This window comes from Haemaphysalis longicornis, unplaced genomic scaffold (genome assembly GCF_048455015.1).
Source record: "Haemaphysalis longicornis isolate Haplotype H1 unplaced genomic scaffold, Haemaphysalis longicornis Haplotype H1 scaffold_6, whole genome shotgun sequence".
In the NCBI taxonomy this organism is placed as follows: domain Eukaryota; kingdom Metazoa; phylum Arthropoda; class Arachnida; order Ixodida; family Ixodidae; genus Haemaphysalis; species Haemaphysalis longicornis.
The window spans coordinates 84565600-84576656 of NW_027526407.1; the positions used below are offsets into that span (position 1 = coordinate 84565600).

The 11057-nt window shown below is 45.3% G+C and overlaps 1 protein-coding gene across 1 annotated transcript; it reads right to left on the reverse strand.

Moving 5' to 3' along the window:
• Positions 1-215: 215 nt before the first annotated feature.
• LOC144141731 (uncharacterized) lies at positions 216-10175 on the reverse strand. The gene is made up of 5 exons (XM_077673241.1): positions 9993-10175; positions 6194-6548; positions 3590-3799; positions 2441-2670; positions 216-402 (listed from the first exon to the last, which is right to left on the reverse strand). The coding sequence occupies exons 1-4, from the start codon at positions 10118-10120 to the stop codon at positions 2596-2598; spliced, it is 768 nt and encodes a 255-aa protein (XP_077529367.1). The 5' UTR covers positions 10121-10175; the 3' UTR covers positions 216-402; positions 2441-2595.
• Positions 10176-11057: the final 882 nt, after the last annotated feature.

Sequence of the window (11057 nt, forward strand, 5' to 3'; positions counted from 1 at the left end):
AAATGTGCGCTCAGACTTTTTGTGCGCTGCGACATGAAATTAAACTTCGCAACTCTTTCTCATCTTTTTTAGAATAAGTCTGATAGCGTGGATATCAAAAACACGGCTATCGTACCGAGATGCTTATATTCGGATTAGTCCCTCCCACACATTGTGGAAAATAGGATAATTCAGTTAAACCACGTGCAAGGTTTATTTCCTGTGCAGGTGCAAAAATTTATTAGAACCACCCTAAATCCCCCAGAGTCTTCAGGAACTCTTTTCACTCGTTGCAGGCACAAGTGGAGGGCTGGTGGAGAAGCCTGTAAACAGTGATTTTGATCCTTGACTTCCTTGTAGAGAGCTCGAAGTTTCTTACAGGTCGCCAGGATACACCAGAAACCATGGTAAGTCGGGAAACACCTTTGAAGAAAGAAAAACGGTACCACGTAAACAAATAAGTCACGTAATATACATCGGAGCGTTGTTTCGCCAAGCTAAACCACGTTTCGGTTGAGTTCACTTTCTCGCATTTTCACCGTCGATGCTTATTCGGTTTCCTCAGCTTTCGCACACACACGACGCGAATAGTCAATGAAAAGAAGGCATATAGGTTGTATCCACTGTCGAGGCACGCATTCAAGCAACCATGGAGTGCACCCATGCCTCCGCGATCGGCTGCCGGCGGCACGTCGCCGGCAGCCGTCACTGGTTACGTCGGGCTCCACGGGATGGCGGTACTTGTCCATGCTAGCACAAGATGTGTGTTTGCTGTTCCAAACTTTACCAAACCGAACGCGAAGTAAAGCCCTGACTTCAATGTCAGTGCAAATAATAACATCTCTGTTGACCCCACCGTTAGGAATCGGATTGAAACAGAGCAGACGACCGCGCCGGTGTTTTTTTTTTCTGCGGCGTGCGGGCGCAGTGGCACAAGCCGCGGCATGTCCATGGCGCTTCCGCCATGTCCGTGGTCGTTTCAAGTGTTGCCAAGCAAACAAATTGACAGCTAAACTTTTCACTGAATACCATCTATAGGCTCCCGAATGAAATTGAAATGCGTTTTAGTGTGGGCAGCGGGAGTAGTGGCACTCTATCGGGGAGTGCCCCTTGGTTGTGCAGGGTAGTAGATTAGGCGCTACGAAGGCGCCACACGTCGCCTATCCGGAATATTCCCTAGTATAGCCTCTTTTTCGTCTATGACCTTTAATGAGACGCATATCGACAGAATGACGTAGCGTCGCTTATGTTAGCATGGCATAGACACTCACAACGCGAGTGTTTAAGGTTAGGGCATATGCTCTGCGTATAAACAGCGCATGGTGTATTAGCTCCGACAGTTGTTCTGTTGCCAGGAGGGTTCAAAATACCGTTAACTTCCAATACATTAACACTTTATGATTATTCTCGTTTTCAGGTGAATTTTTCCGACTTAAGCAGAGCGTGGGTTGTGCATTTTCGTTATAACAAATTGATGGCCTGGAGCTTTTCCATTTGAATCTGCTGGCAATTTGCAGTAGATGATGCTCCTTGTAAATTAAAAGATGATGTATGCTTTTGCAACGCATAATATTCATGCGGCTTCTGGTTAGTCTTACATTATGGGCGTCACATATACGAGAAAGGTAATTGTGCTTTGCAAGTCAAACGTCTGTCGGCATTATAGCTTTTCTCAGTCCTGGAGTACCAGGCCTAAAAATCGGGCGTTTTCAACGCAACCTCGAAGATATTGTGCATACAGTTTTTGTAGATGCGAAGCAACTCATGCTCGGGGCTATGTCCCTCCCTCCCTCGTTGTCGTTGTCCGCCATCCGTACTCTACTGCGCATGCGCGTCTCTTCAGCCCTGTCAGCGTTTGGGCTGGCGCCATGCGCAGTCCGTTACAAAAAGAAATAGTTTGCGGCGCCCGGTTTTCATCCCACGACTCTCTGACCACAACAGGAGATACGTGGCGCTCTTCCCACTGCGCTACAAACCTAGAAGGGAGTATGTGCTACGAACACGCCTTATGTCCTTCACTCTTTCAAACTACGTGAAGAAGCTACTGATACAACGAAGGCGCGCGAAGCTGAACGTCAACGGAAACGACGAACTGAAAACTAATGGGAACATCAGCCGACCCCACATGGCTGCTTCGCATACTACTCAGGGTTCCCCTACAGGAAGATGGTGTAATTTGTTTGCAAATGTGCGCAGGATAGGTACACCTATTTAACAATTGGACCTACACGTTCCTCTATTGATAAACTGATGGTGCTAAACGTGCAATGGAGTCCGTAGCCTTAAAAACAATATATATAATTTAGCAAACAAGGAACACATATTTATTTCTACCTCAATAAACATGATTACTTCCTTGAAATTTAAATACAGTGAAATTGATCCGGGAAAGGCTTTTTATTCTGAGGTGCCGAAAATGGAATATGTTTATGTAAATCCGCCAAGGAAAGAATGATCTCACCTCGGCTTTGAGTGACTTTTTCTCCATTGTGCTTGTTTTTTTTCTGTGCATATCCGAGTGGACTGTGCTGACTAGATGCTTGCCCAGCAGGGTGATGGTGCTTACTGGCAATGACTGCCGGTGGCGTACCTTTCCCATTTCAATCCGTCAAACCTTCACGCAACAAATGTTGAAGGGCATTGCTCGTAAAAGTTGAAGAAGCTTTGGTAATTCTCGGTGGCGTAATGGACCTGGAAAAGCAACCATCATCATCATCCCCATTCTCATCACCATCATCATTTTCAGCCTACTAAGGTTCACTGCACAGCGAAGGCCTCTCCTATTGACTCCAAACCGGTCCTGTCCTGCGCTGCTGTAGTCCACAGTATGCCCCTAAATTTTCTTATTTTAGCCCTTCTTGTAGACCCATCTCGTGGTATCCACTCTGTTACCCTAATTGTCCGCCGGTTGTCCGTTCGTCTCACTACATATCCAGCCCAAGACCATTTCATTTTCTTTATTTGAACTATGATATCGTCAACTCTAGTTTGTTTTCTGACTAAGGTAGCTCGCTTTCTGTTCCTGAGTGTTATTCGTAACATTATTCGATAAATGTCCTGTTGAGCCGACCTAAGTTTGCTTTCTATTTGTTTAATAAGGCGACACGTTTCTGCTTCGTATGTAACCACCGGCAGTACGCACTGGTTGTACATTTTTTTTGAGTGATAGAGGTAGCTTACGTTGAGTCGCGAACGGTAACGTGAACGGTCAATTCAGATATTAGACTAAGTGGCTCTAACAAAACATCTGGTTTTGAAAAAAGCATACCAATGACACAAACTCCACTTTGTTTACTGTAAGGAGCTTTTTTTCAGCCCGGTCAACAAACGCACTACATTTGATCCCGCAGGACATCCCGTTTGGGCTGCTCATGTTATAGAAACAACCTTCGCTTTTTCTTTATATGTGTAGATCATATTTTAACTTGTATTTTAAACATGATATGCGTGGTTAAATGTACAGTGCTTACGTTTATCACTGTCACATTGTTTACAATTTTTAAAATAAACTCTGTGATGTGCTGAAATCTCGCTATTTATATTAATCGTTTAGTGAAAGACAGAGCCGTACAGTTTTACATTGTAGAGAACCTAAGAAGGGGGCACTCACATGATCAACGTTGACCATTCGTGGGCGGTCAGTAAATCCATTTTCTTTTTCTGGGCTTGCTGTGGCGTCTGGTCGCTTGTTCAAATCCGCTTCATCACCCTGTTCATCAAGCTGAGAGGACGTAGCTGGAACCGTCGCTGTCTTGTCTGCTTCATCTAGAAGCCTCTGGAGAGCGTAGATGTACTCAATGGCTTTATGCAGCGTCTTCGCCTGCAATAGACAACAAACAAAAAACAAACCAACTTTGGGCTACAGCCCTACTTCAAAGAAGGCGAAGCAAAGACAAAGTTTTCTACTATGATGGGGACCAATATCATGCTTTTCGGTTGTATAGCTTTCATAGTAAAAATATGCCAAAGCAGTTGTTCAGGGTACTGTTGCGAAATGTTCTTGGAAGGAATAGACCACAGCCTAAGGAACCCATGCGAGATTTCGGGAAAGTCGTGCTGTAACGCAAATCGTTCAAAGCTATAACTTGAAATACCTGCCCGAAACCGCTTGTCCCTGTCCCTTCCTCCAACCCGTTCTCAAAAGTTTGGGCTTTGCACACTCTGAATACTGCAAAAAATGGCATGTAAAAACGCCATTGCCATGTTTTTTCGTGTTTAAAAACTATGGTAACACAAAAGAAAAGTCTTTAGGGACGCTCCTTCAATTTTTGTACGATTGTTTTCTTTAACAAGCCGTGACATACTTTTATTATATAGGATGGTGTGTGTGTATATAAAGAGCTACCTAAAAACGTTTACCTTCCTGGCTAGCTGAAGGACTCAGACAAATCGTGCTGGGAACCGGCTAATAAAATGTTGTGGTCCCAACCGGAAGTTCGTGTGGAGAGGGTTAAAAAATCTTCAGACGGAGACAGTGATCGTAAAAATAGTGCTTTCAGGGTTAAAAAAACTAACCAACCCCTCCACAAAAGAGAACAGGCGTGCGCGCGAAGCTTGTTACCGGTCAGTATAAACCACACCAAAACTCAAAACCCCAAACCATCCCTTAAATAACAAAACCCCAACCCATCCATAGTAAAGCCGAACCCCTAACCAATTAACGTGAAAACTTGGGCGAATCAGCGATGCATGTTGAACCACAGCGCAAACGACGGGACACAGGACGATATCAAGGGGACACACGAAACTTCGTGCGTCCTTTTGCTATCGTCCTGTGTCTCGTCGTTTGCGCTGTTGTTCTCCATAACCAATTAATCCCAACCCAACCTCTGACCCAACCCAAACGAAATCCCAACCGACCCAGCGGCTGAGCTTGATCCGATCATTAAAGAAAACCCTACCACACACCCACCAGATAAATAATCATCCCACCCCGTCATCACATACAGATTCACTTCCACTGGCGTATCTGCTGTTACACTAAAGTTATCAGCAACTTTCAAGTCCGCCGCTCATCTCCCGGCATGAAGCGTGGCTTATCAAGGGCAGCGTCCGTGCCCACGGCGCTGCGGTAAACAGGGGCATGAGTCTGCAGCTCGCCCACTTCAAGTCAGCCGCTAATCTCCCGGCGTGAAATGCGGCCCAGCAATGGCGGTGCCCAAGGCAACGACTCCACGCAAGGATCGCCTAGAACGTTTTAAATATAAATACCTTGTACGACTGGTGCAAATGTATAGAGGTCACATTGAAAGCACCGTGTTCTGCCATTCGATTCCGACACCGGAGAGCGTCTTCTATCGAGACTATCGAGAGTCTTGGGTTAATGCATAATAACGAGCTTCCACGACACAAGCGAGTCAACGCAAGCTTCGCTTGAAAATTGACAACGCATTATACCACATCCCGCTCGCTGTACGCATATGCAGCGATACACTGATTTTGAGAACATTCCCAGTCTGCCAAATGGACTAAGGAGAGTACAGGAAGAATAATCAACGTTAGCTTCAGTTGCAGTGTAAGAGAGAAGAATCATGCGGACTTTCTTGTTCAGAGGAAAATGGTTCATGATTTGGTCATAAATGATGATAGAATGTGAAGAAGTCCCTGCGGGTGCCTGCGGACCTAATCTCGAAGCTGATTCTGTAAAATTATATACAAATATTAGTTTATCGTATACCGGGGATCTTGACCCTCCCACTCGTTTCAGTGTCTCCACCCAATGACAATTACCGGGTCTGTGAACATACATCGACGCTGGTGGGAAACTCGCTAATGAGGCACTCAGATTAGGTGGATAAGGATATCAGGAAGTCACGTATCGACAGATTGTTCCTGCGTAAAATGGCTGGATAGGAGCCTTTGAGTATAGGACTGGTTTCAGTTCTATGGCACAGACGTTGGTCCTGCATTGGGCATAAATACACTGATGATGATAGCGCAGCAGAAGCTCAGTGATAAAAGCGTTGCATCTCTCAGTCGGCTTTTTGTACTCCGCATCATGTCGGGTATTTTTCCGTTGGGTGTGAATATATATTATGCATTCCCATACGAGCGTTGTACGCATACTAAAGGTCTCTACGTCAAGTCACGTGATTCCTCGTCTTCCCTGCAGAAGAGAAGCTATATGACGGAAACCGAAATTTCAACTCTTTTGAATAGTCAAAGAGTACAGCATAGATGTCAGTGCAATAAGGAAAGCCCCATGTGTCGTCACCTTGGACAGCCTTTTGGCCCTGTTTTCTACCGGAACGCACTTTCGGAGTCTGGAGAAAGCACTGTTGACTGCCTCGACCCTCCGCCTCTCGCGGGCGTTCCTTCTGGCGACCATGTGCGGAGGCTTCTCACGGTGCGGAATGTGCTTGTTGGCGTTGCAGGAAGTCGGCGAGGAAGACGAGACCTCGCCCGTGGCACTTTGATTGCTACATGTGCCAGCAGAGCCGATGTTGCCAATTGTATTGCCAGCAGGGATGCTTGAAGCTGCGGAGGAATGTCTTGCTGGAAAGTTTGGATCCCAACTCGAGGAGTTGTCCGGGGATGGGGTCTCAGGCTTGAAATCGGTGGCTTCGTGGCTGCGCGAACACAGCAAGAACAACGAAAAGTGAGCAAGTGAAAGGGGCACAATATCGGCACAAATTTTCGAACTCTTCCGAGCACCGTAGTCACACGACAATGAAGGGGTGAGAATGAAGAAATATTTTAAGTGAAAATTTGAGGGAAGAGGTTGTTAATTACTCTAATAAAACCATACCAGTGTGGCTCCAAAAATGGAAGTAAATGTCTTCTTAGCTTAGGCACGATTTCATTGAAAAATAACTGAGCTGCGCAGCTTTATATTGTCATCTGCTTTCAATTCTGCTGCTCGCATTAAGAAGCGTCACTTTTAAAATTCAACCGCTAGCTGACGCGTTAGGCCGGGTTCAGACTGTTGCCGCAACTGTCGTATTAACCTAAAGAATGACGTCATTTCATTACTCAGCCAACCGAGCTCCGCGACACGCCATTTTTTTACGTCCATTGATTACGACATGGTTTTTGCGTCCGTAGTCTGAACATAGCCTTAAGGAGTGTACCGAAAGACAATGAAATGTTAAGTGAATCTGGCGAATTGCACTGTTGTAATGTTCGTAAGCAAACGATTCAATTGACCTCTCGAATCAAAAAGAGCGCTTTCTGTGGGCGAAGATAGGTACTCTTTGTATTTAGCGGCATGGCATTCGACAGGAATTGCGTCTACTTGGACTGTGGCTTGATCATTTAAAATGTGGCACATTAAATATATGTTGCCTTTTTACAGCCTGCGCATGGGAACGCACGAAGGTAACAACACCCGTTACGCACGATAACACAAAATTAGTAAGACTTTATCGAGCCCAAAGCATAGGGTGGATCTGCGTGATGTAGAAGGCGTGTGATCGGTAATACGCGAATAAACAGGTGACATAAAGTTTTGCAAGAGTGGAACTACGCGATGAATCAATCAACAACGTTAAAAAGCAACTTAGTCACCCTTTACTTTCAAGTTGCAAGATCAACTTGTCATACAAAGTGTACATATAGGGATTGTGCGCGCGCGAACCCTTTTACCGCCGTGTAGGATGGTTGATACTACATAATGTACATGCAATAAAATTTCCTAGCTCCCTCTCAGCTACGAAGACTTGATGAGTAAATACGTGTTTTTTATGTTTTACAGAGCGAGCTATCAACAGTGCATTGAGTTGGGTATTCTTTCTCACAGCGTGTCTGTCGCCGTGTCTGTTTCGCTGCACGCACGCGTGGCCAAGTTGAAATGTCACAATTTAAATCGCTGTGCCAATGTACACAGTTTCGTGGTACAGATAACGATAAAGCGAAATTCATCAACGCTCTTCGCGGTCTTCCTTGATACCACCCATAATCGATGGTTGTAAACAGGAGTGCTGTGTATTTGTCTTGGTGCATGTTTTAAGGGTAGAAGGCACAAAAAAATCAATAACCATGGCTTCAGATATCGCAGCAGCACATTCAAAACAAAAACGGGCTGTTTCTTCTGGCCCATGCTCACACACTAACGTGGAATACTCACAGATGAATTTACTAACCATGGCAAGGATGCTACTTCTCTGGTATATTTTGGGAGTTATCTTTCCCAGAATGTTACCCAGAAACAGATACACAACACATGTCTACTCTATGTGTTTCTTTACAATTGAGAAGCGACAATTTTTGGACGTATCCCATAAAACATTTCCCTAGGAAAGCTATATGGACGGTTCAGAAGTAGGCCATGGCTTGTGTAATACTTGGAATATCGCCTTTTTTTAAATAGTATTCAAAGTGCTGTCAAAACATCTTCAAATGGAACCGCTGTGGATCCTTTCTAAATTGTTTATGAGTAGAATTGCGTATTCAAAATCAGCAGCACGACGGTCAATTCGTAATGTCATAAAAAGCGACAAAACCGTGACTTTTACAAGCACCCTGCATTATCCCACCCTGATTTTGTTGTTTGAATGAGTGTCGTTTTTGTGTTGGGAAAGTTTTTGTTATTGAACAAAGTTGTCGAAGTAAACAAACCGAGAAAGATACCTTTCTGCTGTACTTTCTGAGCATCCCCGAATCTCCTTTCAAGACTTACGTTCGCCAAAACCACCCTTTCTGTGCCACTTCGTGTGAGTTTGCTGCGCGTAAAAAACTTGCTGTCATGATGTCTCTTCGGTTAACTGCACCATGTGTGGCTAAATTGTCTTCAGCAGACGCTCATAAACAGGTTATCTATGTTTGAGCTTAGACTGAAGTAGTCTTGTTCTTTGCGATTCACTGAAGCAATATGTCGTACAGTTTACTGCTCTTAGTTTTACGTAAATGGTATTTTTAAACCAATAGGTCTGGCCTAATGCAGATTTAAAAATTACGGTGAACTGAGTAAAATTTAGCTCGCATCAGTGATTGGTAAGATTTGTTGGCATGGCATTATTTTTATGCAACTTCATGCACGTTGGGGCCTTTTGAAAACTGGGAAACTAGAGAAAATGCTGCAATGGCAGCTGAATCGTGTGGCACTCTCACAATGAGGAAACTGTTCCAGGCTAAGGTACCGAAAAGAAACCCATACTGCTCACCGTTCACTCCCGTGCTCAGGCAACCGATGAAGCACGCCTCAAAGCAAAAATGTCCTTTCTAGTTGCAATCCCAGCTACTATAAATATGCGGAGCGAAACATGCGAATGATATTACTAAATCACCATAGATAAGTCCACACTTTGTGCTCGCTATGGCTAAATAAAGCCCTTTTTATATACTGATTAGCCATGTGTTTTAATCAATACTAGCAGTTCGGTTTTCGTGTCCGCGCTTCTGGAACATATTATGTTTCTTTTGCGTTTGCATGAGGCTACCCTGAAACATAATTATTCTGGCTATTACGGATAGTTTTCTGGTGTTTACGGTTTAATCGCGTGTGTTCATGCAGCACCGTACTGCAGAAATTATGACCAGTTTCAGTTTTATTTATGCAAAAACATCCGTCAGCGCCTGTCAACACATTTTAATAGCAGGTGGTACCTTGATGAATTGTCCTTATTTCCAAAAAGCCGGTAAAAACCTCACCTACACCACTTTGGATTAGTGGCGAAGGAATTTTGCTGTTGAAGTCAGGGGTGCGGGTTCGACCCCGGCCGCGTTGACCATTTGTCTGATACAGGCGAAAAACAAAAACTCCCTGCCGTCGATATTTTATCGCACGTTGAAGATTCCCACGTGGTCAAAATAATTCTTCGGCCGCTAATATGCCGTGTCATACCCTTAGCGAAGCTTCGGCGCGTAACGTCCCTGAATTTGTATTTCCCTTTGTAATACGAACCTCATTTCGAGTCCTCTAGCGTAGGATTTATTGACCTGTTCTGGTTTAGCGTCACTGAAATCAAACTGCAGGGTGAAGACACGTCCTCGTTAGACTTTTCACAAATAGCTGCCTAACTGGGGATGTACATGCACGAGACAGCCACAGATATCCACGTTTGAAGGAACCCTACCTCGTGTAGCATCCAGGCAAAGACGCGGATGGCGTTGTCATCCAGGGCACGTGTCCGTAGAAGGGAGCAGACGCTGCCGCCGTCATCTCTTCACTGGACGCCGGACTCGGTAGCAAAGTTGTCATCATTGCCGCCGTCGGGGCGAAACTGCAGTAGCGCCGACTTCTTTGCCCCGGGCGGAGGGCAACTCTGCGCCGAAAACAGAGGGACGGGTGAGAAGAAACCGCGTACTCTGGCCCCGCAGCCAATGAGGGTGCGCGAGTACATGACGTCACTCCTCCGCCCGTCCAACCGGTTGCCGCGTGATAGCCCTGCGCTCAAGAAATGAGCAAGAGAAGACCGTTAACATCGAGAAATAAGTGTTCGGCGGGGCGCAGGCGGGTGCGAGTGATGTCGCCGGTCCCTTTCTGTGCGTGTTTGCCGTGGAGGAATTGTTTTGATTGGCGATTCTCTACTTGGCATGCCCGTCACTGCTCTTGTCTGACCTTGTCGCTCCCCTCATTTTTTTGCTCACGTTTTTGTAAACGCCGCTTTCCTCTCTTAGTTTGTATTTCCCGCTCTTTCTTGGCTACAATTGCCGAGACCCGTGCCACTCGCGTGCGACTCGCGCGCAGTTCGCGTTTCGAGCACGTGGCTGCACAGGCTTTTTTGCATGGCGGGCGGGGGGCACGCGACCATTTCCGTTCGTTCGACGGGCACGCATCAGTAGTCTGTGTTTTGAATCCTTGTTTTTGCCTTTTGTGCCACCGGCTCAGGCTTTCAATGAGTTCCTTTGTGTGGCTTGATGTCATTTTAAAAATAACGGCAGTGTGCTCGAGATTTAGCAGAGGTCTTTTGCGATGACCGTAACGCTGGTGTTTCGGGGATGTGCTTTTTCGTGTTTTTGTACTCGATCCACTCGTTCCTCCTGAATAGACATAAATGTGATGAATGATTTATTTAGCGCTCGTTCTGATAATTACGGCTACTTTTTTAACGACTCATGCTCAGGTGATTTATTTTTGCTTAATTTTCATCTCTTACTATCCACACATCTGTGGATGTGAAGAGATCCAAATGAAGCAA

Excerpts from the sequence above, each read along its gene's own strand:
- LOC144141731 (XM_077673241.1), bottom strand. The coding sequence starts at position 10,120 with ATGATGACAACTTTGCTACCGAGTCCGGCGTCCAGTGAAGAGATGACG. Across the intron at positions 6,549-9,992 it reads TTGCCTGGATGCTACACGAG|CCACGAAGCCACCGATTTCA; the intron begins GTAGGGTTCCTT and ends GTGTTCGCGCAG. Across the intron at positions 3,800-6,193 it reads GGGCCAAAAGGCTGTCCAAG|GCGAAGACGCTGCATAAAGC; the intron begins GTGACGACACAT and ends TGTCTATTGCAG.